We start from the raw sequence: 27,730 nt of genomic DNA, 5'->3' as shown, positions 1-27,730 counted from the left end.
GCCGCCGCTCATGCTTCAGCTGCCAGGAAACACAATAACAAACCGTACGCTGCTATAATATTGACTCGCGTTTGAAGCGCCGGGAGAGACGGTGAAGGGTTTGACAGGAGAGGCGCGAGGCGAGCGAGATGCTGTCCGGCCCGCACAGTGGACGCTTGATTCCCTTCAGCTGTTAGGGACGTTTGGTTTCATTTGGTTTCAACCACAGGAGCGGGGAGAGACCGGTAGGGAACCAGCCCGGGCCGGTATGAGGAGGAGGCCGCAGGAGCCTGATAAGATCCAGGTGTTGGCACGATGCAATGTGCTGCTGGAGCCAGAGCCGACCCAGAAGTGCTGAGTCACCAGAACCACTGTTCAAATAAGCTATTTAGTGATTACATTAAGCTATCGTTCCATCTTTTAACTCAGAGTAAAATGTTTCCAATGACTGAAACATCCATCAGAGGAATCTACTCTTGGGTGGATCCAAATGAAATGAGGCAATAAACTGCAGATTTGCCTCCAAGCTAATTATAATTGCTTTGATCTTATTTAAAACAACAAGGTGTGTGTCTGTGTGTGTGTGTGTGTGTGTGTGTGTCTGCAGAAAATCCCACCTGTTGAGCCGATGACACCAGCTGCAGTTGAAGTTGATCTGCGATGAGACGCAGGCGCCGCAGCTGGTGAACTGGAGACAAGCTGCAGAGGAAGAAAGGTCAAGACGGGTCGGACCTCTAACCAAATCAATACACTAACATGACAAGCACCTGAGGCTCCACTCAGGTGAAAAGGTCTCCAGACAGTCTAATGATAAGGAATCTATGCAAAGGATCTCCTGCAGACTAATGATTTGCCATATTTCAGTTGACAGTGTTATTGTTATTATTGATCTGCAAAAGCTGATACGATTAATTCTTCTTACTGGGTAAAGGCAGGATTTCCACGGCTGTAGAATTGGTGATCTTCGTCTTCGTCAGCTCCACCCGGTGGTACTCGTAGATGGTCCGCCGCCTCACATCTGGATTAGCGAGAGGGCAGAGAGAAACAGAGACAGACAGAGAGAGAGAGAGAGAGAGAGAGAGAGAGAGAGAGAGAGAGAGAGAGAGAGAGAGAGAGAGAGAGAGAGAGAGAGAGAGAGAGAGAGAGAGAGAGAGAGAAAGAGTAAACCATCACAAACGCTCCATCCAGAGATTAAAACTAGGACAAGCCGGTCCCCGAAGACGACTGGGAGGCAGAATCAGGTCGTGTGAGACGCGACCCCACCATTCGCCCAGCAATTTCCCCCAGGAGCCGATATCAATCACAGCCTGTTGAAAGGCCGCCCACTCAGTCATCTGTAGCAGAAAGTCATCAGCCGAGGCAAGATGGCTGAGATTGATTAGATACATCATTGGCTGAAGGACCGCGACAATGCTGGCAGTGTGTTCGCTCCCACCGGGACCGGAGTGGAGATGGAACTAAATAAATGCTTTGATAACATCGAGTCAAAAAGCCACTTGGGTCTGAGAGTTGATGCTGGTGATGTAGAGTTTTGCAATTAAAGGCTTTTAATGCAATCGGAGCTGCGGTCCAGTGTGCGTCCTGACATTCGCTCCACCAATGAGCTACAAAATTGAAATTCGATAATCTGGAGTGTGAAACGGAAACATTGAGGTTCCGCAAAGCCAACTCAGTTTGACCTAAGAACGACAGCGCCCCTCCTTCTTCCCTCTCCTCTCCCTCACTTCTTCCTCTCGGGATTATCCCCCTAATGGGCCGGAGGAAGAGGCCGGACGCTGCATCCGGGCTGGATCCAGGCTCCGGGGGGCTGCAGGTGGACGATTACCACTCCGTCCTGCCTCCGCAACCAACCAGGCCCTAATGAGGATTTAAGCTGCTTCCACTGATAACATCAAACATGGGGAGGATATACAAAAAAAGTGTGTCATTAATTACGCGGAGGTTAAGAGGTTCAATTAGGCCTGAGACAAATGAAAACCACATCCAGAGGAGAGTATAATGTCGCAAGCTTCAAGAATATAATGGAAGAATACTCTCAGCCTTATTCATTCACCTCAGACCGGTGCATGGGAGTCAATAGAAATGTGAAGTTAAGACTGTGAGTTAGAAATCAATAGTGAAATGACGCAGGAGTCCAAATCTACTACAAGTATAAGAAACATCAAACTCAAACACGGAGCAGCACTTTGACTGTTTAAGTGAGCGGATACAGCCTCGACCTCATGATGAGAGTTTTGTCAGGTCGATATCTGTGCCACATTAGATCTCATCATCAGCTCTCCTCTCCGCCTGCCTGCCTGCCTGCCTGCCTGCCTGCCTGCCACACACACTTGCACTTTTATAATCGGCGATGTAATTGGTCGCCGTGTTAAGCTTCTCGCTTTCGGAAAATCGCCGTTTCAATTCAAGGACGGGCGTGAGGAGATACTAAAAAAGGGGACAAGGTGATAAAGTAATTTAAAGAATAATTCACTGAGCCTGCAATGTAGCCTTGGGGTGAGAGAGGGGGGGGGGTGTGTGTGTCTGAGCCTTGATCTTTACACAGGAAGAGACGCCGCGACGCTACCTGACCCTCTAATTACAAGGCCCCGACCACAGGACACACACAAATCTTCCCCTCTCTCATCTGCACCTGCGCCTGATTTGCCTGGAGACGGTGTGAAACGTTTTATTTGAGGGTGCGATCCCACGGCGGGCTGAGAAGGCGTCGCTCCCTCGCCCCCTTGCTCGCCCGCTCGCCGTGTTGCTATGTGGTAATTGGCTACAGAGGCTGATTCCCTCCGAGCTCAGATTGAGATTTAATATACTGGAGGAGGTCTGGATGGAGGTCTGGTTGGAGGACTGGATGGAGGTCTGGATGGAGGTCTGGATGGAGGTCTGGATGGAGGTCTGGACCGGCTCCATGGATGAAACAGGCCTCTAAATCTGTTTACATTTTCCTTCTACGAAATGATCCAGAGACGCCCCAGGCAGCTTATTTTGGAGCGACTGAGGTATTGTGCATGGAGACAATAATAGTTCTCTGCAGGAATCGTCCTCTCAGCAGCTTTTCTGACCTACATTTCAGCGACGGCGAGTCCTGGAGCAGCAGCCGACCTCCCGCAAGCCCAAACCGCAGGTTGTGGGATTCACTGCTGTGCGTTGTCTCTACAAAGTGCTGATTTGTGCTTTTTCAAAGGTTTCGCATCATCCATCTAAGATCCTCGCCCATTAAAGAGCTGTCATTTCCCCCGAGTGTGGAAACGCAGGTCACCAGAGCGTCGGTATGAGGAGCATCACTAAGAGAACCTCTGATCTGAGCTCGCTGCTGAACTTCAGGGGAAGGAGGCGCATTCTGCTCTCTCCCTGCAGAAACTCACAAGCAAGGCACAAAAACAAAGCTGTTTGATTTGTGTTATTCCTCTCACGATGAGGGAAGGATTGTCTCAACTATTTAACCTCTGAAGGAGTTCAGTTAAGCCAAACGAGATTAAAGGACGATCAGCGTTCTGGTTTCATGAGGAGCAGGATCTTCGCAGGGTCGGAGGGCGAAGATGGGAGACGAGCACAGCGCGTGAAGACTCTCAGTCTGCTTCCTGTCAGGGTTTCATCACTCCCTAACGAAGCAGCTGGACACGCTTGTTTCATCACGCCGTGTCAAAGGCATCAAACTCGGCTCGGTAAAGTACAAAGATCTCCGGGGCGGAGGAGACATGAAACAACGTCGGTGTCAGCGTCTCCTGGCAGGCCGGGCCTCTGACATTCTGAGGGGTTTTATTGCTCTTAAACCAAATTCAACAAAAATCCCTCTCACTTCTCACCGTCCCCTCTAACTCAACATGAAGACGAAGAGCCGAGTGAGGAGCTACAAGACGTCAAACATGACAAACACACTATCCAAGTTGCGCTCACGCCATTAAAATCCGGATTAAATGACTGAATAAATCATGTCTGACACGTCATTACTGTGGAAGACTCTGAGAACAGAACCCAGCAGGAGACAAAGTTCCAAGCGTCTCCTCTTTGCCTCGGCTTTAAGTGTAATGGGTCTGGAGCTTCAGCCACAGCTGGACTCAGGCTGAACTATGAAAATACAGACAGAACTATGCAGGGAGCCGCAGGAACGTCCGTCTCGCCGGGCTTATGGGTCTGTAAATGCGTGACTCACTGGGAATCTGCTGGATCTTGTGGACGACCACGAAGGCGTCAGACAGGCCCACCTTCACCGGGTGATTGACCGAGCTGATCTGAGCCACCTCGATGGGGATCTGAAACAGAGGAGAGAAACAATCAATGATCCAGGCCTCGCCGATCGGTCTGAGGCACGACGGAGAGCAGGTGCAGGACTCACAGAAAACCCAACACAGGCTGAATTTAAATGTTAGTTTCATGGGAAATCTGAGAGAACCGAGAGCCTGATGTCGAGACAAATGAGGTAAATACATGCCGGTAAAGTGAGACGGCGGTTTTGTCGTCAGCTCGGCTAATGAAAATCTGATTGGGTGTAATGACCCGGGTGCTTTTGTGGAATAATAACAGAGAATGTCCACGGCGGAGCGATTAGAGGAGGAGAGGCCGCAGTCATGAAAGACGCTCGGCGGTGTAATCGCAGCAATTATCACAGATTATCGCGTGTAATTCCACACTGGTGCGGCAGATGCGGCTGGAAAAAGTCTTTGCCCTTCGCTTTCTCTCTCTTCACTTGCGTTGTTTTTCCCCTTTCGGTTGCACGAAACTCGAAACCTTGCAGGAATAACAAGCGACACGCTAAGTTTGAACAATGCCGGGAGCGAATCAAGCGCACGGAGACACTGCCAGGATATTAAAGTGATATTATCTTAGGCAGCGCCGTCGTGAAACTCCTTATTTTGTCAAACAGGGAGGCGTCGCTCTGCCGTTAGACAACATTTACGGATCGTGCTTGAAGACGTGACCTCTGACCTCTTTGTAGGCGAAGACGATGCGGCCGGTGTTGTGCAGCGTGGCCTGGAAGGTGAAGCTGCCCAGGTTGTAGCTGTCCTGCAGGTGGACGTGATCCCACTGCACCACCAGAGCCGTTCCTGTAGGTGGCGCAAGCAAAACACAGAACAGGTCATGACCTCGGATATTCAGGTCAGCACATCAAGCTCACATTTTAAGTACATTGATTTCCAAGGATCGTTATGTCCTGGGGGAGATTTGTGTTTTTTCCACGTGGGTGTGAAATGATTGACAGGTGGAGCAGAGCCAGTGTGTGTGGGGGCGCCGCTACCATGAAACGGCAACCAAACCGAAACACTGACAAAACCAAAGAGAAGCTTCATGGTGGCTGTGACAGATTATCCCTCTCTAAAGCTTTTAAGGCCGTTCAAGATTGAATACCGGAATTGTATTGGGATTCTGTTCCGACGGTAGGAAAACTAAAGCGAGCCAGATGTTCTTGGAATCACACCGGATCACGCAAAATCCCGATTTGCTCGTCTTCATCTGGGATCGTGCCTGACACTCGGCTTCACCCTGCAGCCTCGCATTACTTTTAATGCGGTTTTGACTTACTGTGGACTCCACTGTGGAAGCTATCGACAGCCAGAGCCGTTCCTCCCTCCGAGCCAATCATTTGGCCGGGTGCCAGGCCAATAAAAGTTTGTTAACACAACGAATCCATTTTTCCATCACGCAGCCTGAGTCCTTCCGTCCAAAGTAAAGAGGAGATTTAAGAGCTCAAGCTGACAAGCCGGGGGCTCTACAGAGCGCCGGCGTCCACTGCTACAGGAAACCCTCCTAATAATTTACATGTGTGTGCAGAGCGCCGCCGGGCCTGGATGTGGATGATGTAAAGGCCCGAGTAAGAGCCACTACATACTTCAGACTCACTGTGAGATGTACGTGTAAAATATGATGAGAGGTAAAATGGAAGGAGCAGGAGGAACCAATGAATCAAAGTTGATACGTTGATGCTGCCTGTGTGTCTGAGTGGATTACAGTATAGCCACTAGGGGGCAGATCAGAGCCAAATCATCCAAACGTTCAACTTTCGATGTGTTTTCGTGTTTGTAGACGCTGCGTTTAAAGGAGTCGGTAAATGAGCATACTATCAGAATACTTCAAAGCTGAGTGGGAGCAGAAAACGAGGAGTTAAATCAGTTCTGGAGATGCGACTGAACTCTGCTGCTTCACGCCGCCTCATGCTTAGTCAGACAGAAATACGTGGCCCGAATATAAGTCTGCTCAGAATGCATCCAGGTCAGGAGGGGAGGCTGCCGCGCTATCTGGGGCTCCCTGGCTAAAAATACTGAGACGAGTGCGGAGAACACACCGGCCTTGATTCTGATTCTACTCACACACACATACACACACACACACACACACACTCGCTGTAAGAACTTGCAAAACAACAACAGCCTGACTTTAACTTTAGAAAAAGCCTTAAAAATGAATCAATATAAAGTCCATCTGGTGACAGTCACAGTGTAACCGTGTGAAAATCTCACTGTGTTTGTGAAATGTGACTGTTGTTGCCAATGACACCACCGTGCCGCCACCATGATAAAAATACCAAAGTGTGTCAGGCGTCAAAACACCAGAGTACCTGAGAAACTCGCACATCGTCTGCTCTTTATTTAGCAGCTTCACAGTAACGGGAAGGGGGAACCAAAACTTCCCACAGTGGATCGTGGAAACAAAAGTGGAAGTGTGTGTGTGTGGAACGTTATAAAGCTTAAGTTTCATTTGAACCATTCAAGACCGCAAATGGCTATTTCGGATGAGACGTTTGGAGCCGATGGACGATCTGATCTTCTCGTACCGTTGTCAAAGTAGATGACTGTGGAGTTTCTGGAGACGCTGGGGTCAAAGTTGGCCATCAGGGGAGCGATGTACTGCGTGGCAGTGAGCATCCGGTGCACCACATCGCCCGTGTAGATGAACCCTGCAAGGAAGAAAGAGGAATGAATATTATCCATAATGTGACAGAAACGTTCATATAGTGTTTATGTACATCAAGGTGAAATGTCCCTTTAAGAGAAATCACTCCCTTTATCATCTCAGGCTCTATTACATCAGGATAACGACTCATTCTTCTATTACCCTCCTGCTTCACAATTTCATTCCCTGTGTGTTTCCACTTTAAGTCATCAATCAAGGGAGCTAACTAAGCAGCCGCGGCAACAAAAAGGCATTATGTTAACTTTAACAATTTATGTCCCCCCTCAACAAGGCCGGAATAGATCTGTCTCCCCTGAGAGGGGCGCTGGGCCGCAGCATTTAGCCGCCTGTAAGCAGCGTTATTAATGGAAACAACAACACCCGCTATTCATCACCGGGGAACGCTGTTTGCATAAACCATCGCAATGAACGACAACCGAATCAAACTGTGCTGAACTTTGTCATCAGCCGGGACATTGAGACACAGTCTGCTGATGTTTCTTAGTGTTTACACCCTTGTTTTATGTGAAAACAAAGTGTAATTTACCTCTAAAACAGGCAAAATGGTGTAAATCAGAGTGGGTTTTTTTAACAGCAGCTAGGGTGAAACACTCTGAAGTCCATTTTCTGTCCATCGTCCAGTTGAATGATGTAACAAACATCATGATCAGATGATTTGTAGGAACTGATGAACTAATTTCTGTTTCTAATTTTGTTCCTTCAGTCTGAGCTGAATATTTAAGATAATTAGAGAGAAATTAATATCCAGCTAACTCTGCCTGAAGGAGATTATCAACATGATCGTCTGGAAGGATATGGAGCTGGAAATCTTTGCTGAGTGAAACAGAGAGGAGTAGGAGGTGCGGCCCGTAACCTCCGGCTCCATGTCACCGTATGTCTTCATGTGCATTGAAACAGCTATAAAAACATCTATCACGCTGGAGAGCAGGAGCGGAGAGGAATCAATCTGTCCCTGAAGACCTCCCAGCTCACAATTACCTCCGTATAGCGCACTGTCAGCACACACACACACACACACACACCGGGAGGAGGAGGAGGAGCGAAGATGTAAGTTTATTTAGTTTATTTTCTGGGGGAGAGGACACGCTGAACGGCTCAATAAGCACATGTTGCCATGGTTAACGCTTCCATCTGGGAAAGTTGCACTAGAAAGATGAGATTGTTTTAGCTGAGAGTTGTAAAATCATCCACCTCTCATGTTGGAACTCCAGTAGATGAATCCAGAATCCCAGCGATCCCAATAACAGTGATAGGAAGATGGTAGACATGTTGTGTTTGTCACTGTTTGAGACAAAATCTAGTCTGGGACTTTAGGACAGCACAACTTTCCCACTTGCTGATATCTGATGTCACACACCAAAGTACCAGATCAGAGCAGAATCAATGCTCTCACTCTCGCTCTCTACCCTGTGTGTGAGACCCGTCTGAAGCCTTCATACCTGGACCTGTCAGGGAGCTCAAACCCTGCGGTGTGAAATGGGTTGTGACAGGCAGGGAGGGTTGTGTTGTTATTGCGTTATTGTATATCAGCACACAAACAACTCAGATTGCATTTCAAGGCGAAGGTAAATCCTGGGTTTAGAGGTTCTTGGCTGGAATTCTGGAGTGGAGTTTGCAAATTCTCCCAACTGAGTGGAAGATCTTGTTTTTTGAATTTGTGAAGCCCAATCTCCCAGTTGCAGGTCTGACAGCTCTGGAGCATCAGGACGCAGAGCTGGAAGTCGATAGAGACGGATAAAGAGCGCAGACGCTCCTGAAGCCACATTCGTGATAAAACACACAAAGAGCCGCACACCCAGGCTGCGTGTGCTGCATGTGTGTGTGTGTGTGCACTTTCCTTTATCTGATCCCACTGTGCACGCTGGTTTTGTCACAAGTCACTCCGTCTGGATCGACCGCAGCATTCCATCCCATATTTACCAAACATTCGTCCCTGCATGTTCTTTATCTCACGGGTTTGCTTTGTTTTGCCCTCGTCACCATTCAACCCTAAACCTCTGCAAAAAAAAAAAAAGGTAGGAAGCCACAAAACACACTCAGCTGCACGAGACGCACACACACACCAGCACTGCGGTGTGTTTGGAGGGGCTTTGTTTCTAACGCTCCTTTCTCCGGCAATCTCTTGAACACACAATGCATTTATCTGACAGTCTCTCAACGCGCTGAAGAGCTGCGGGCATCTCGGCGGAGAGGCAGCGCATTCATTATGGACGACACACACACACATACACACACACGCACAGGCAGCAGAGGGAAGCGAGGAAGGAGGGGAAACAATGGATAAAGACCGAAAGAGCTTGAGGGAGAGAAACAGGGTGGAGTGTATAGAGAAGGTGGGTAAGGAACAAAGTATTCCTCCCTCAACAAGCTGTGTTTACGTGTGTGTGTGTATGTGTGTGTGTCCAAGAATAATACAAGGGGGAATTAGCGGTCCCACCAGACTAAATCTGCACTTTATTGAACATTTTGTTTGACAAGTGCTTTGTTCCTTCATACTGAGCTGTGTTTAGATTACAGGACATGTTCTGTTTATCATGAGGGGTCTGATGGAGGAGCAGTCTGGACCGGGGACCACATACACACACACACACTCACACAGACACACACACTCTGCAGCTCCACTCAAAAGCTCACTAAACAATACAAAACCAAAAGCGAGTCAGCAAATGTCAGGTCCTGTAGCGTGCTGAGTTGAACAGAAGGGAAAAGCTGCAGCGCCAAATAAATGTCGTCACCCGGAGGGATAAGCTCTCGCTCTGACAAATGATCTTTGGGAGGCAGAGAGTACAAACACACGGAGGACCAAATCAGCAAAGACGACGCAGATGTAAAGATGTACAGCTTTTTCTTGCATTTTCTCATCACTTTTAATGTCTCCTTCTAACTGAGGCTGCAACTACCAGTTTCACTCAGTGGGCATGATAGCGGTGCAGCGAGGGAGAGTTGATGTGGGTTGATGTGTTTTGCTCATTAAACCTAACAGGGAACATGTGTGTGTGTGTGTGTACGGACACTTTATTTGATAAATATTGAGCATGTTTGGTTTTATTTGGTTAAGTAATTTGCCACTGTAGATGAAACATTCAAACAATATACTTTGTGTGTCATCACTTTGTGTGTAATCACGTTGTGTGTTTTGAGTGCATTCTGGGTTCAGGGGGGTTACAGTGTGACAGCTGGCCGTGTCAGCATCATTCCACAGCTGGTCTGCAGACAGCTGGAGATGGTCAGGTCGTGTATCATGGCTTATTTGCAGTTTCCGCGTGTCAAACACTCCACACACACACTCTTCACACACACTCTCAGCTCCCTCCATCGACCGCAAACACTCCGCTCCTTTTCCATACGACAGTCACAATATTTTCTTCAGCGCCTGAGCCTCAAAGACTTTTGGCATTCGGCAAATTGAAATGTTTACGTCCCAAAAGTGGGGGAACGCTGAACTTGGACCCCGGGAGGTTTCCCATGGCTGCGTGCCAACTCTATCTCTCCCCGCCTCGCCGCCGGGGCCCGTCGATGTTCTTGAGGGCTCGGGTAAGACATCATTGTTCCTGCAGAGTTTCAGGGTGGGCAGCGGAGGGAAAACATTTGCTGAAGTGGAAACGCCCGACTTGCTGACAGCGGAGAAAGCTGCAGGAGAGATTGGCACCGACAGGGAGAGGATCCTGAGAGGGAACGATACCGGCGAGACGCTTCAGAGACAAAGCTCCAGAGGCCTGCCAACCACAGATAGCTCCCTCCTCCTTCCTCTCCTCCTCACTCCTTGCTCTCCTCCCGCTCCATTCCTCCATCTTTGTCAGCAGGTATGCAAATTCCTCCTTATCTCCCTGTGAGCCGGCTCATTCCTCCTCCTCCTCCTCCTCAGCATCCAGCACTTTCCCTACATGAACCGAGGGGCGGCCGCACTCCACGAGCGGCCGAGCTCTCACCCTTAGCACGCGCTGCCAGGAACGTCTGCGATGATAATGATGATAAGAGACGTGATAGATTATCTCTTTATTATTGCAGCGGCAGCCAAACGCAGCACGGGATCAGTGGAATAGTTGGGTAAGAGTCGGGCTTTAGTCTTTGATGCGATAATAGCAGGTTGGTGTGTGGTGGTTTCGCCCGTCAAGACTCAAGTGGAAAATTACTGCGCACACTCGGGCAAACACGTCGGGTTTGTCACATATCTCTCTCACACTCACACTCACACACACACACACACACACACACACACACACACACACACACACACACACACACACACACACACACACACACAGAGACAGACAAGGGGAGGGAGTATCACAGACTATCATGGGTTCTGCTCATTTTCCTGATATCCCAAAATCCTCTTCCATGTCTCTATCAGGGAGGACTCGGCCACTTGGCAGAGGGACTCTAGTTTCCAGTCCAAACCCAGACAGGTCTGGTTTCACAGACGTTCCTGCCGAGGTGAGAGCTGTATGAGAGCTGGTACCCGGTTCTGCTGAGTGTTGTCGGTGGTTTGTGTGCTGTGGTCTCTGCCAGACGAGACTCAAACCTCTGCTTTGGTTTGGAACTTCCTTAAAGAAACGTCTACACACATGAGTTGTTGTTTGGTTCTTTTGTTGTATGAAAGTGCAGAATCCTCTTTGGATGGCAGCCTGACACACACACACACACACACACAGGTACTCCAAATCCCTTTTTTTCCCCCACACTTTCCGTTGCGTTCCATAAAACCCGCTGCCCTCCAGACTTGTTTCATAAACCATACGACATTCCCCCCTAAACCATCAGCAATAAAATCTGTCTGTGTACGTTCTAATACCCCGAAAACACAGTATATCCAATAATAACAGTATTAGCTGCCACTGAGAGAAGAGAGTCCAAGAAGGGTGTTCACTTACCACCGGTTGCCACAGTGATTTCACGCAGGAAATGTCCATAAAAAGGGAAATCGAAGGACAGATTAACTCTCTGTGAGGGGAAAAGCAGACAGATGACCTCGGTCAGAAAGATGGCTCTCGTTAAAGGCAACAGGCAGGATGGAGAATGTGGGACGCGAACACACAGGTGGAGCATCTGTTCAGCATTTCACAGCACAAACATGGAGAAACTCACAAATAGTCAAAGTATGAAAGTCATGCAAGTATGAAACATTAAATTTGTTTGATGAATGAGCGTATTGTCCCTTTAAGTTGACAGAACAGAGCAGTAAAAGTAATTTAAAATGTAACTGACATTCTTTCCACTGTGTCTGCATGCATCAGTGTATTGACATAAACACAAGGCTGATAGACTTAACGCAACGATAAAACTAAGTGAAGTCTTACACAAATACTCTTGGACACGCTGAACTACAAACTGCTCATCTACATAACCTCAGAACATGGTTTATGTCAGAACTTTATTATCTTTGGAGGAGCAAAGCAACGTTCTGGGGAGATCGACGGTCCGTAGTAAATAAGCGGCGCTGGTACACGATACCAGATCACGCCAGCAGGAGTAATCCTGTGGCAGACCACACTGCATTACAGGCCCAGTGTAGCCGTGACGTTGACCTCTGTGGCTTTGTTTTGTTTTATGACCTTATTGGCTGATCATTTTCGGTGTCAGGAGACCGACGCGCTGGCAGGACAGTGTGCCAGGAGGGATCGTGTAACCTTTTCCCTGCTCCATAGCGTGGAGTTTATATGCAGTTTTTCACCATTTCTCCGCCATAATAAACTATTTGTCTGAAACGTTCTTCGGCTGACACAGTGGTTGAGTTTGTGAGATTGCAGCGGCGAGGAATTGCAAACCCACAAGCGACCTCCGTGCCCACATCGCTCTCCCCTATATCTCCTTTTTTGACTTTCCAATCGCTGGCTGGGCTTCAAATCGAGACAAACATTTATTGATTTTTCTTCCCAGACTACGCCACAGTCTGAGAAAACTCCCACTTCGCCGCTCGCCTCTCGCCCAGGCCGCCGCGCTGTGGACTAAAAGAATAGCTCGTCTCATTTTCTATGGTCCCATCCATCATTACATGACTGAAGGTAGAGCAGCGGAATGCACAATGTGGGACTCCATTCTCTATCTCTACAGCCGCCATTGTTCAGCCTGAGGGCTTCTCTTTCAGGGCTTCTGACTGCCCGCCTGCCATCCTCCTCTGTTCCTTCAGTCACTCCGCTGCTGCCTTGTGTAAATTCATCAGTATGCAGCCGGCGTCATACACCTGCTCGAGTGGAGGTACAGGGAAGATAAAGCTTTCAACTTCACTGCACAGACGCATTTCAACAGCTTAGATGTGTAACGAAACGCACTGTTTTCAACCCACTACTGTATATTAAAGTGCTGCTTTTTGAGGGGAATTTAAGGTCACTGAAGTTGTTTTTTGTAAGCGGGAGTATTTTGGATTCATTTGGTGTTCACTCACCAGAGCCACAGGCCTGTGAATGTGGCCTGATGGATACACGTCACTATTACTACAAAAGCTTAAACAAACAGCTTCTTCACGTTATGGGCTCATCATAGCGGATGCTGCGAGGCTACAGTAAACATGCAGCTCCCACCAACTCCTGATATAAAACCAGAGTCAGTCGTTTCCTGCAAACAAATCTATCTATAATCTGAGTGAGAGATGATGAGACAGTTTCCATGCGGCTAAAGAAGGCTGTCAAGCATTTGAAAGCAATAGACTCAACTCTTTTTTCGATCAGGAGTTAGTGGAGAACAAATGAGATCTACAGGGAGAGTGAGTATCACGTCCTGCTCCCCCTAGTGGCCTCCGTGCTTTAAAGGAACGTGCCAGGTGAGTTTTAAAGGATGGGGTCAGATGAACGTCAGGGAGCATCTTTCATGTCCATTGTTGAGTGTGTTGACTTACCGCAGCTTGTCTGTGTGTGTTGGACAGAATCCCATGAATCTTGACTTTTTCCTTGTCCATCAGCTCGGTGTTTACCCACAAGTCCTTGCTCATGGGGTCTGCAGGGCCGAACGTCTTTGATGTGTAGTAGTTGTGATCTGTGTCCTCCTGTTGGACAAGACAAAGAAATCATGATGAGAGGGAGTTTGATTATTTGTCTGTTTCGGGTTTGTGTACCAAACTACTTTATTGTGAAATGCAGGTTGAGGGAGAAACGGTTCTTTCATTGTATTATGCACACAGAGTAATTGTTTTCTCTTATTTTTATAAAACCGACACCTTGCGGCACTCAGCTGGCCCAAATCAAATTCCAAACAACGCGATTTTAAACCTTAATGGGGTTAAAATTCATATTCATCTCCATTCAATAACACTGAATCATTCCAATTTTCCAGAACAAATTTCCTTAAACTAGATTATCTTAACCCAATCATATCCACTGTGTGTGTGGGCCTGTGTGTGTTCTTTGAAACCTAATAACGCCCAGGGTTGAATGAGAGGACAGTCAGCAGATGAAAATGACTTTAACAGCTCCTTATGAAACAAAACAAAGGAACAAGAAGCCTCATCAGCGGCGACATCTCCCACTTAAGAAAAGCCTGAACCCCACTGCCCGGTCAGGATCGCCCTCTATCACAGAGGTATTCATGGGACTTTTATAAGCCATATGGGAGGCGCCTGTCTGCTTTTATAGCTTCCTGTACAGAAATAGGAATAATGTGGATGTCGTGAGCCTGGCAGCGTTTGTCTCCTTCTCTAATGATGCAGTGCAGCTGTGACTTTTATCTAAAAACACTGTTAAAGTTAATGTTTTGCTGGAGGGGAGTGAGGGGAAGTATAAGCTGCTTCTGACTCTGATCTCACTGATCACAACTTTGACTTATAGGTGATACTGTGTGTCGGCACCGAAACATCAAAAAGCCACGAGAGAGGCATCAAAGCGGCGCTCAGATGATTTTACCTCATTATACATGTGCAGATTTTCAGAGAGCGATAAGGTTTCAGGTTCAGCTCTTTGGATTGATATCAAGATGAGCCTCACGGGTGGAGGTGCTACTGCTGATGAATTTGTAGATTTAAGCAAATGTTGCCTTTACACAGAGCAGATAGATGGAGCCGCCCCTCCAGGCAACCTTACTCAGCACATTTCTGGGAGAATAGAAAACAGGCTGCAGATACAAACACCAGGCTGTTAAGTTGTGCATTAATCAGTGCAAGATGTTTTGGTCTTGTGAAGGTCTGAGGGGACGTGGACTCGCTCGGACGTGAGCGGGGGGCCAGCTGGATGTTGTTGCCCCAGATTCCCCCTCAGGGTTTCCGGGGGAGAGAGAGGTTTTTGGAAATGTAGGCCTGGTGCCAACATCCAGCTGGGTGTAGGTGGACGTGAAGCTGTGAGAGCTTTACAAGAAGTCCAATAAACAGAGCGCCTGACCAGAGGAACGCTCTCTCATGTAAACACCCACAAACATGTCCACTACTCTACTAGTAAATCTAGTATTGTTGCAGCATTTGTACTTATTTATCAAAAGCTACCAGATGACAAAGACGTAGCACTCCTGTATTAAAGCCAGGCTGCGGCATACGTGAGCGGTGAACTAAGCACTGAACGCCCACAGACTGCTGAGGCTGAGCTGAGGATCTGTATCATGAAGGTAACACACAGCTCCTGAGGAGTGTTCCAGAAAAGCAAATAAACGCATCTGAATAAATATTAGGGATGCATATTTACATTTCAGAGGAATTAGAAATGCAAATTAAACAAAATATGCCCTGAATACAACTTCAGATCTATTGTTAATGTTTGTTTTAGTTTGTAGTTCTTTTAAGTTCTTTATCCATGGGATGCATAAACACATTCTGACAAGTAAACAAACACGCAATAGAGGGCTAAGTTCCAGATCTCTCTATCTCACACACACACACACACACACACACACACACACACACACACACACACACACACACACACACACACACACACACACACTCCGTTATGCTGCGGTCTCAGTATGTTGAGCCAACATGTTTTCATATCTGACCCAGCTCCCATAACACAGAGGGGATCCATCTAATTGAATCTTTTGTGGTGCTTTTATGAGATTCAGGCTATTCTACTTAAAGGAAATACAGTTTTGAAAAGCCGCCATTGAAGAAGCTGATGAAAACTGTAATTTCTTTATCCCCCCCGCCCCCTTCCTATATATTTGTTCCATACAAAAGACTGTCTCATGTATGAGCGAGGATCTGGAGTGTTGGGATTAAGGCTCAGTGTTTGCACCTGCATACATCACACACACACGCGTACATGCAGGGGACTTTTCCAGGTAAATCTGACCTGTGCAAAGAAGCATTAAAAGGCCGGGGATCCATTATTCATTACTCTGCTCCTCCTTCTCCTGCCTGTTTCCTGATGTGTGTGGTGAAATTCAGCTATACTGATCTGTGCAAACCAGCCACAAGATCAACCATCGACATATTAAACCATGAGAGAGGAAGAGAAAGTTTCAACATCATCTGAAAGGGGAGGAATGAATCATGAGGTAGAGGAAGACGATGGGCAGATGAAGCTTCTCATCCCCCAACTCGTCTGATGGCGATGCTTTGTTTGTCGTCACATCATGTCACCCTTTCACGTTTGTATAGCCACACACAGAGTTCCCTATCGATTGAAAGCCTGAGTCATTAGCGAGAGGTTCATGATGTTCAGGGATGTCAGCCGCCTCCTTTACAGAAATGGCAGTGAACCAGCACGAAGTAGAAGAAGAAGACGGTTCACAGGCAGAAAACGGAACCTCGGTGACATTTAAATGACTGTGGCTGTGCAGTGTGTTAGCCAGAGCGAGACAGTTAGGAGAGATTATCACTGAGTAAACATACTGTGCGGTGAACAGCTCAGCCAACTCGTCGCCCACTGGGAGTCTTAATAAACACGACGAATGAGACAAAACCAAACAAATAAAGTAAAAAAAAAACAACTTCATTTATATTCACGGCAGGTTGTGAAGAGTGAAGGCACTCTGGGTAAAAGCAGCATTGGGAATCAAACCAAATAATGAAAACTACTGATCCTAGCAGCACGCCGCCTCTCACGCTCCCTATAGAAATACAAATAAACAGAGCCGGAGAAGAAGAAGTGAAGCATGTAAAACACCAGAGCCTCCTGAGCAGCCACAGCGTGAGGCGAGCTCAGCCTGCTGCAGCAGACGTCCAATAACAACACTTCACCATAAAACCACACCCTTACTACCGCACATCAAAGCACACGCGCCGACGCTCTGCGCTTTTATTGGCAAACAGGCTTGAGCGACAGCCATTAAAGCGGCGGAACATCTCGTCCTGTAGATATGAACAGCCAGGCGTGAAAGTGAGAGCATGAAGAGCAGCAGCAGCTTGTTAATGTAGCGTCGCTGTGGTTTCTCTCCAAGGACGACTGAATGGCTTCCACCTGTCCTGCTGTAGATGTCGTTTACTTAACAATAACATAATGTGACGGCTACGAATGACCTTTGAACTAGACTGAGGATCTTTGGGAACCTGAGGAACCTAATTGCCTCAAAAATAGTAAACGATATTAGAATCAATTGATCAAAATGTTCTTTAGAAATCCTTGCTGATTGATGTTGATTTCATAATATGAGGGTCGATGGGTCAGTTCTACTTCTTTGTGTCAGTTTAAATATGTTACTATTTTTGTGCCGACTCATGAAGTTCAGACCGATTTTACTGTGTGGGAAAGTCACACCCAGAGAAGCAAAAACCAGGTCATCAATGTTATCTTAAAGATCGACGTTACCTAAAAGATAACACACCTCAAAAAGCATCGAAACCTGAAAACAAGCCTGAACAGTGACGACCTTGTTTTTATTCACTTCGTTCATTGTCACGACCCAAGAGAACCTTGGGAAACCTACCTGAACCCAAGACAGCAGACGGCAAAAAGAACAACAACACCTGTCAGTGACAAAACCACCGTTGGCTGCGTGTCCAGACTAGTACCTCTTTGGCCTGAGGAGGAAGAAGAAGAAGCCTCGACTGAACTCTCCCATAGCGACTCATTCCTATGACTACGCTCCGTTCTATCTTTCCCGTGACCTGAGAACACCTTTGCACTGATCGGAGACGCCGTTTAATTCTGGTGTAATGATCCGGAAAAGGTGGAGATGGAGGTGAATCCATTATCGGGAAACATTGCTATGGCACCAGACAACCACAACACAGACCAGACTACAGGAGATGGAGAGATTTCTTTTATGTTATGAGGAAGCAGCAGATTTATGAAAGTTTTAAAGAAAGAAGGCGGTGAAGTTGGCTGAACTGAAAGAAAAAGTTTCCCACAAAAAGAAATCAATACTTAACACCAGGGTGATTATTGTGCAACAGCAGGTCAAAACCATCAAACCAAGACAAATCGATCATACAGAGTCACAGACACCAGATTCTCCATCAGCGTTGACCTCAATACACAAGACAGACGTGCCAGTTTGAATAAGGACTGAGATTCTTCTTTGTCATCACAAATTGCTTGAACAGAGCTGAAGGAAGACAGATCAGGTAGATGGAAAGCAGGAGCGCCAGGAGCTAACTTGTGACACGGATTAACTCTTGGAATGCGTCAGCCATCACAGATCAGCGATGGATGCCACTGTACACCTCGTTTCATCCCTGCAGCTGAGAGGAGGAGACACAATGAAGCTCTGTTTGCATCCTCTCATGTCAGCAAAACACTGCTGGCAGGTGAGGGATGTGTGTGTATGTGTGAGTTCAGGTAGTGCACGTGGTTGTGTGTCTGACTGTTTACAGCTGACGATCAAAGCTCCCGCTCTTCACCGGGGCTGTGAGTTTGAGATGATTAGACGCCTCAGACGAACTTTAACGAGCTTTCTGGGGCCATGATTACGGTTCAGCACCTCAAAGACGCGCGCCAGGCGAGGCGCCGTAACAAAAAAAGGGATGCGGTCTGCTCTTTTCATTTGCATAAACCCAACGACACGAGGCCGTATCTAAACCCCAGCAGATCCAACCGCCCCCCCCTCTTCGACGCCTGGGTTCATTTACCCATCTGGTCTCCCGGAGGTCCAGTTTAAGAAGATCCAGGCCCATCCGGCAGGTAAATGAACACCTGAGGGCCCGGCTTAATGCCATATAAAATATTCATCCCCAAAGCCCCCCCTGCTGCTCCTCCGCTCCTCTTTTTCATTACCAAACAATCACTCTTCTGCGGTGATTTGTAATCGCTCCAGGGAAGTAACCAAAGTATTTTTAGCTCAAGATGTAATTGAACGGGACTTTATCGATTTAATCTTCTTATATTAGCTGGCTTCTTTACAGCGGAGGGAGAGAGGGAGGGAGAGAGAGAGTCGCTGTGCTCTGCCTTGACAACAAAAGAGCTCTGAATTCATCAAAAAATGAAGATATGCACATTAAATAGCGAGGGATGTGTGAGTGCGGCTGCTGGAGTCCTTATATAACCTGGCCCGGGGGGCGGAGCCTGCTCGCTCCTCTGCCTCACACAGGTGATAACGATCAGCTCATCTGCTGGGGCCAACAAGTTCCAATATAATGGTAAAATAAACTCACAGTATATATTGAGATTCATGAGCGATGATAAAATAAAAGAAATACGCCATCGCAGCTCAAATTCAGTTATAAACATTTGCATGTAGTCAATTTTAAAAAAGGGAAATGAAAGTATGGATGCAGGGACAAGAAAACATCCAGTGAGCCAGTGTGTGTTTGAGGTTTCTGGACAGATCTTCAGACATTATGAATGCATTTCACCATAAAATAGCTTATTGATCTTTGAAATAGTATTAATATTAGAATCAAATGATGAAAATGCGCTTTAGACATCCTTGCTGACATTAATTTCTCAATGTAGAACTAATAAACAAGGGTCTGCTGACTCATGAAGTTCAGTTAGATGGTGTCATGTTCCTGTGTGGGAAAGTCACACCCAGAGAAACAAAAAGTGTCATGAACTCGTTCAAAGATAACAAACCTCAAAACCATCGAAACCTGAAAACAAGCCTGAACATGGACCACAATTGCGAAATGTACATCGAACGGTTGTGAACTCAACAGTTGTAACTGATCACACAGTGGGAAAGTGCTTGAAGTATAATTTATGCCTTGTTTATTAAATCAAATCGCTCTGTTTAACGTGAAAGGTTGAGTTTCACTGCGATCCACTGCGCCGTAACATGGAGCAGCTCAGTATTTATCAATCACTGCTTGCCAGATAATGTGTGAACCCAGCCCGTACCTCTATCTGGGAACTGTTGTCCGTGTCCTCTGCAGACATCAGGCCCGGGAAACCCTCGGGCTCATCCTGCTCGGCGGCCTCCTGGTCTTGCTCCTGACTGGCTCTGTTGCTGTCCATGTCGCGAGGCTTTGGGGGAAGCCATCTCCTCCACCGGTGGCTGTACAGCTTCACGTCCACGTCCACGTCCTCACCGGGAAGGACTGAGTAGAAAACCCCTGAGGACATATGAGAAACAAAACGTCAGCAGTGAAGGACTGAACAAAACAAAGGCAGCTAAAGAAAAGTCAATACTTTTACACCAGGTCATCACAAATAAATTTTACTGGAGCAATAATACAGCTCGGGCAATGAGGTTTTTGGGCCAAAATCATAACGGATAATCTGTTGGCTCACATTGTGCATTGGTGGATTGTAAAAGCTTAAGTAATTACACGGGACGATAATATTTTTAGTGTCAATGAGTCGATGGTCCGAGCACACAGGCTGGCAGCGCTCCAGCCATTAATCGCCTGGCCCTCGCTCATAACTCAACGTACTTTACTCAGGGCTTTGGGGAGAAATCTCACGCTGCCGAACGCAGACGCGCATTAGAAGCGACTCAGCGGCCATTGCGCATGACCGGGGGGCCGCCGCCGCAGCCCGTCGTCCCACATCGCCGCAGCCGAGATGACAGGTGAGAAATGGCTCTGTGTTAATGTTAATGTAAGGACAAACTTGATTAACAGAGCCTGCGGCGCACGGCTGGGTCCAAGGTGAAATGTGCTGAGTCATTATAGGTTATAGGAACAGAGATTAATCTGAAGGAGGATAAATAAAACCACCAAATGACATTTAATCACAGCTATTTCCATAATGGGTTAACTATTTTTACTCCATTTATCAAGTAACAATACAAACATTTGCTGGTCCGGCTCGTCTGTCAGGAATTAGCTTGTTTTTGAAATCGTATAGACTAAAGACGTTTAAGTTGAAACATGTGACCTCCTGTTTTAATGAAACTTGATGAGCAGCTTGACGAGCTTCACCTGAGCTAACGAGGCTTTACAGTCGACCCGGTCACCTAAATCCTGTTTGTTCCCTCTTTGCCTTTGTGCTTTGAAGCCTAAATCTCAATTTTCACTAAAGATGATTGTCAGATTGTCACAATTCCATCGTTTGTTTGATTTATCCTGAAGGAATGATTTAGCTTTTTGATTCAAATCAGTCAGGTTTTGATAGATGTTCACACAAATTGCAAAAACTTCTCTTATCTGAAGCAGCAGGCAGGAATTTCCCAAACTTAAGATGAAGATGAATGAATGATGAAGATATATTTTTCACAGTGAAAATCAAATCAATAATACAAGGAGAGAAGAGAAACAAAGATGATGCAGCTTCAGCCATAGTCTCTATACAGATGCAAGGGAATGTACAGAATTTAAAATGTAGAATGTAAAGCAAATTTTTATCCACAACACAATTAAATGTGTGGTTCAACTTAAACATTTCTAAGCTTGCACGTTCTCAGCGAGCTCACTTTGGTTTTCTCCTCCTGGACTGGAGACTTTAAATTGCTTGTGGCTGTGAATCAGAGTGGAAGAGTCTGTTTATCTGTCCTGTAATGGACCAGGGACTTGTTTCCTCTCCTCCAGGCCATAATGCATGCTGGGATAAGCTCCTGCACCACATGACCCTGGGGGGGGATTAAGCTGCTAAAGACAATGAGTAATAAACTTCATTTTTTACAACACGCTGGGCCAACAATGAAAAATGTGTCTGGCCTGAGGACAAAAACAAACCTATGATTTCTATATTATTAAGGTCACAGCTGCATACACCAGGTCAAGGTTGCAGTTTTCCTAGTTCTTAGTCTCCTAGCCCTCCATTTTCCCCCTCTGGATTCTCACACATTGGTTCTCGCTTAAGATGCAAATGCAACCTAAAAGTGGAAGCTCACAGATTCCCTTTATAATGAGCATCTACACAGCTAGAGGCAAAGAAAGCAAACTCACTGAGGTGTTGATGTACACTTTTGAAAAAGAGGCAGAGGCGACCAAAACACTTGCAACTTGTAGCTCCGAGCGGATTTCCTAGAATGAAGTTGGGTTTCTGTGTGCGTCTGATTGCTATGCAGATCATCTCAGTCTCTCCTGGCCAACTATTCATTCTCTTTCTCACTCTCCCCGCTCCGCTTTTACTTCAGCGACACTCACTCCGTCCCTCTCGCCCCATCAACTAATGGTCATTAGTCACATCGGTGCGAACAATGCGGCCCGGGCGAGCTTCCTGACAGCGCCGGTTATAGATCCTAATCCACGAGGAGCCTACACATCACGATCCACCGCCAGCCCAACATCTATTTTCTCCCTCCTTTGTCAGTTCTTCAATATACGGTGGAAAGCTGGCAAATGGTGGATGCTTGAAAATACACCATGACCACAACATAGGGGCCTGGGATGAATGGCTGGGCTTTTCCCAGCATGCCTCTGTGTGAATGACCGTGATGAGTCACTGTTAAAGAAGAAGCACCTGCACAAGACCCCGCTCGCCCTCCTCTGAGCACATCACCTCTTCGGCTTAGTGACGGAGGTATCTCCTATTGTCCGGAGCGGTAGGGGGTTACTCTGGCTCTTTTGTGTTGCTTTTGTGAGGGCACCCAGGGCAGACCCCTGAGGAACACCTAAAATAACCTCCCAGCAGGACGAGCCTTCCCCCCGGCATGAGACTGTTCCTTGGCCTTTGTGTGAAGGGAAACCGTTCCCTGTGGAGGCTTCTTTTCACTCGCCTGAATGCCCCACATACCTTCAGCCTGACTCTGGCCAGCGATCCCGTTGGCCGGACTCACATCTGTCAATGCATGATTCACAAACAGACGGAGGAACTTTAATTCGGTTCCACCTAACCCTTTCAAGGATTTTAGAGGGTAGTTAAATGACAAAATATAGGCGCTGTCTGTCATTTTGTCTTTTGTTTTGCTTCCCACCTGAGTCACCGTTACTGACAGGAGACTTCCAAACGAGAATGGAATGTTTCAATGCGTGCATACGTGAGTGAGAGGTTGTGTGTGTGTGTGTGTCTATAGAGGGATGATAAAGGGGAAAGAAGAAATGTGCCTCTGTGGTTTCTTGGCTTCTCTGTCTCTGGTGGTCGCAGTGCTTAATTTAGTGGCCATTGAAAGGCGGCTTTATCGGTGTAGCAGCAGGCCCAGACAAAGCACTCTGGAGAGGCTTCACACTCTGGCTCTGCAATGCTGCCGACTCCATGCAGATCAGCTCATCCTGGTCCATGAGGAATACCAGGATTTTAAGGACCTGCATTGAAATTGCACTCGTCTGAATCAGGTACTAAAAAGTCCTTCCTATTTATACTCGCACCACGTTTGGTCGTATTGAGCGAAACTTACGCCAGCAGAATGCCCAATCTGGCAAAGGCCCATTCACATTCACATACAACTTTAAACTTAACTTCGAGCAGAGTTTGAGAATTTCCAACACAAACTCCTGGAAGACGTGTTCACTGTGGCGAACCCTTCCACCAGAGCAACCATCAGATCACATGCCCGGCTTATGACCGCTTGGTTTATTCACCTCTGGATGCACATGGGTGGGCAGAGGGCTGTGTTCTGGAAGGATTGGTAGCATGACAAGTCCTAATCGCTCCTATTTTAGATACAAAGCAGCCACAAAAAAAACAAACAATCAGTGCAAGCCATCTTGACTACCTGAGCTCTGATAACCATCTCATACCCTGGGGAGCTGTTTGACTCTGACACGCTGACAGGCTGACTTACTTTATGGCTACTGGAGCAAAAACAAGGAAGAGGATACTGAATACTGTTGCTCAAAAATGTGGGAAGCCCTGATGTAGAGAACCATGAAACCATGGCCGACGCTACAGTGAAGATGAGCTGCAGACTAGCAGTATGACGGCGTTCTTGGATAATAGAAAGAGTCAAGAAATTAGTTCTTCTACTGCTCCCTGTCTCCTTCACTGTCTCCTCCCGCTTTGATAGATCATACATCATATACGAGGCACACGCCAGCTTAATGAGATCCTTCACATCTGTTGCCACATGCTGAACATTAAACACATTACTGCCTCCACGTAAAGCAGAGCCACACATTCCAGACAGTCCCGGCGCTCTGAGGTTACCGCATGGAGCCGCGCAGGCTATGCTAACCTGTCGCGGCCCGCTTATTTACGCATCCTACCTTAAAACGCAACCCGTCATTAAGCAAAGGCATAAATTGAAAAACGCTGACTGCGGGAGAAAGTTCAGACAGGACGGCAGCACCTGCACAGTTAAAGAGATCCGAAAAGGCATGAGCAGCATGATAACAGGCAGTGTTTAACACTTAGATCACATGTATGATCAATATGGATCTTAGAATGAGGCGCGAACACACAACACGCCCACCAGTTGAGGCTCCGTAAACCCTGAGGAGGTTCAGGCTGGGACATTAAACGTCTCTCTAGGGCCACCTACATCGTAATGTCTGTGGTTGTGGTGTTTACACTGCAGTTAGCCGTCAGGAGCCACAGCTAAGGTTTGGGTTCCATTAACCGGCCCCACTGTGGGTCCAGTTTCAAGCTATCATAACTCAAAGTGTTTACATCTTTGATTTTTATTAGCAAAGAGCAAAACCCAACATATGCAAGGGAGTATAGGACACTAAAACACTGTAAAATGGTGAAAGCTGAGATAAATTTCTTATGTCAAGACTTGTCACACACACTTGTCAATGTAAATAATGTCTTTGTCCCTCTAACACTCGTGTGCTTACGGCCATTTGAAGAGGGATGGCTGCGGTCTCATGAGCTGAACTGCACACAAAACAGTCTCCTACCTCAACGAGCAGCACGTGGTGTGAAGCCAATATGACACCCAGACGAGAAAAGAAGCAGGTGTGAACAAGAGAGTGAGAGAGAGCGAGACAGAGACACAGAGAGAGACAGAAGGAGATAGAGAGAGAGCTATAAATAAAAGCCAATTTCTGAAGTCTCAAAGTGTTAATTGCAATCTGCAGAGCGGGAAGGAGGGGGAAATTCATTAAGGTGGAGATTAATGTTGCATTCACATTGCCTGGGGAAACGCAGACTCGGGCGAGGACAGGTGTCAGGATTGGATGTGACAGGAAGGAAGGAAAGACTGGAAGTGAGGAAGGAGGCCGGAGGGGAAACGGCCAAAGCTAAGTCCTGCCCGGCTTCATGTCCAGGGGGCTTTAATCAGGGCTTATGCCTTTAAAGAGCTGATTTTAAATGGCCTTTAGAGACAACTGTTAATTTCCCTTTTGCTCAACGCACTAAATGCACCGGACACACACACAACCCAAACAGTCTTAACCACTAAGCACCCAAGCACACGGTATTAAACCCCAGAACACAGGCTTACAAGTGCTGAAGTAAAAACCATGGTGGAGTCTGGCTGTCACCGCCGCGGCTTTCTTTGTGTAATTGCCGGTTGTCTTGGCTCCAGCATCGGTCAGTTCGGGAAGTGTTTACAAAAACGCTTTGCCAAAAGACGCAAAGAGACGGGACGAGGATGCAGACCGACAGTGAGGAGACAGTCGGGAGTACAAAGAGGAGAGTTGTGTTTTTTCCCAAGCGCCTTTCCTGAGTGACACAGGCTTTTTGGAATTCAGGGTTCCAGTCAGGCTGAGTGTGTCAGTCTCGTATTGCAACAGATTGCGCGATAGTGAGTAGGGCTGTTGAGCAACACGGCCTAACAGCTTCCAGGCCTTGAATTGGTGGACAATGACAGCGCCAACGCTGGCAGGAAATGCATCACCGGACACCGAGCCGGGCCGGGCTGCTTTCTCCACCCGCAGACATTACCTGCAGGCTCTTACAGGTCACTGGTTAGCCGTCATGGAGTCTATACAAAAACCATCTCTGTCTCTGTTCTAGACTCAGATCTCAAAGGCTCAATCTGTCCGTTCACTCTCCACAACGTCCTGAGTGTCTTGCTCAACGGACCTTAAAATTGGAAATGCTCAAACCTGCAGCAGTGGATGAAGGAGGACCAGGTAGCACAGAGACCTGCAGTGTGACTCGTCAACATCACAAACAAAAGCTTTCCTATTATCCTCTGAGTTCACACACCCTTCAGATAAGGGCCAGTTCCAGTAGACAGACACTCACCTGTGCCTGTGTGACTGAAAGCGACGACTGCACATAAACGATTTGAGGGGAGGGATGAAAGCAAACGTGATGGTTTTGCAAACATACTCGTAGGTATTCTCCACTTCCACAATGATACTTCCTGGTTCCTCTGCACTGGCTACAGATATCTGGACTGCTCGCATTCTTGTCGGACCATGGGAGAGTAAAACACTCACCCCGTCGACAAGTCAAGGTAGGAGGTTGAGTCAGACACAAACATCATGTACGCGTGAGGAATAACACCTCTGTGCCAGGCAGCAACCCTTCAGTCAAGATTGATTCCCTGTCTTTTGGCTTGTGCTGTGTATGTGTGTGTATATAAGTGTGTGTACAAGTACATGCATGATGATATGGATGAGTGTGTGTGTGTGAGTGTGTGTGTGTGTGTGTGTGTGTGTGTGTGTGTGTGTGTGTGTGTGTGTGTGTGTGTGTGTGTGTGTGTGTGTGTGTGGAGTATCTGTGACGCTACCAGTAGGTGGAGATTGATTGACTGAGTGCAAGTGTATCAAGTCTATTTTTCTCTTTCTTTGAGCGGACAAGGCCAGGCGGGGCCCTTGGGTCGGTCCTGTCCTTCCTGCTAATCCATCAGCATCTGAGAGGCCCTGGCCCCACATGCTGCCAAACCTCTCCACACTCCAGTGTTCTTTAAGCTGAGTGCTGTGTCAACACACACACACACAGGTCCAAATCCACCCAGCGGACCTGGTATATCCCACAGTCCAGCTGTCAGAGGAAGACGGGGGAGTGATCTTATTGATGTGTTCAGCTGAATATGTAGCAAATTCCTCTATGCACAGAATGGACTTCAGTGGCTGTTCAATGATAATCTTTTTACATTTTAACCTCAATTTTCAGCTGTAGCTTAGCAAAATTACACACTCCCAAAGAGGAATTGCAACTTTTGCAGTACAAAATTATTATTTTCTGGAAACATGCAACTTTTAAAAGCTACAGTTAGGTGCTAAATAGTGCACTTCAGGGGTCGTCAAGACTGGACGTGTTATTATAATGGCTTGTTTAGGAGTTATGTACAAACATACACACACACACACACACACACACACCAACTTTACACTCATAAAACCTCCACAAACAACAAGAACGGCCATCTGGTGTATTTGTTTCCTCCACATCTTTTTCATATTCGTCCATTCATCCCTGATGAGATCATGACACATTCAATCAACATGGAGTGTGGTCGCCATACTGTCCGCGTATGAAATTCCTTATAATCAAGATAATTAGCTTAAGCCACAAAATACCTCACATGGGAGCAATAAAGAGCTCTTAAATAAAAAGAAGGCATCATCCTAATACACTTTTAACCCAAATCTGGATCATGTCCCAGTGTACAGATGTAAACATTTAGCACACAGACGTTTGATGTTTTCCGGGGAGAGATTGCTCCAAAAAAGAGGAAAAACAAAAACTCACTTATCCACCCAGCGGGCACATTTGTTATCTGTCATCAGTCCAGCGCCAATTCTATATTTCACATCATCTTCAGCCGCTGTACGGGCCGAGCAGAGCGACCCGATCCAGAGCTCTGCACATATCTGCTGACAAACTGC

At 47.0% G+C, this 27,730-nt stretch overlaps 1 protein-coding gene across 2 annotated transcripts in view; it reads right to left on the bottom strand.

Annotated features, from left to right (window-relative positions):
* Positions 1-27,730, bottom strand: part of plxdc2b (plexin domain containing 2b) — a 55,204-nt gene that overhangs the window by 9,168 nt on the left and 18,306 nt on the right. For both annotated transcript variants that reach the window (XM_076161084.1, XM_076161083.1), the window contains exons 2-9: positions 20,019-20,233; positions 13,718-13,864; positions 11,757-11,826; positions 6,743-6,865; positions 4,900-5,018; positions 4,127-4,226; positions 902-997; positions 597-678 (exon numbers count right to left, since the gene is read on the bottom strand). In XM_076161084.1, coding sequence (XP_076017199.1) covers positions 597-678; positions 902-997; positions 4,127-4,226; positions 4,900-5,018; positions 6,743-6,865; positions 11,757-11,826; positions 13,718-13,864; positions 20,019-20,233 — 952 coding nt within the window. The remainder of the gene's footprint in view (positions 1-596; positions 679-901; positions 998-4,126; positions 4,227-4,899; positions 5,019-6,742; positions 6,866-11,756; positions 11,827-13,717; positions 13,865-20,018; positions 20,234-27,730) is intronic.

Source organism: Genypterus blacodes, unplaced genomic scaffold (assembly GCF_046128005.1).
Source record: "Genypterus blacodes isolate CSIRO-AG114 ecotype Tasmania unplaced genomic scaffold, CSIRO-AGI_Gbla_v1 ptg000110l_1, whole genome shotgun sequence".
NCBI classification, from domain to species: Eukaryota; Metazoa; Chordata; class Actinopteri; order Ophidiiformes; family Ophidiidae; genus Genypterus; species Genypterus blacodes.
The sequence above is the reverse complement of the archived record's forward strand: the minus strand, read 5'-3'. Positions and strand labels throughout refer to the sequence as shown.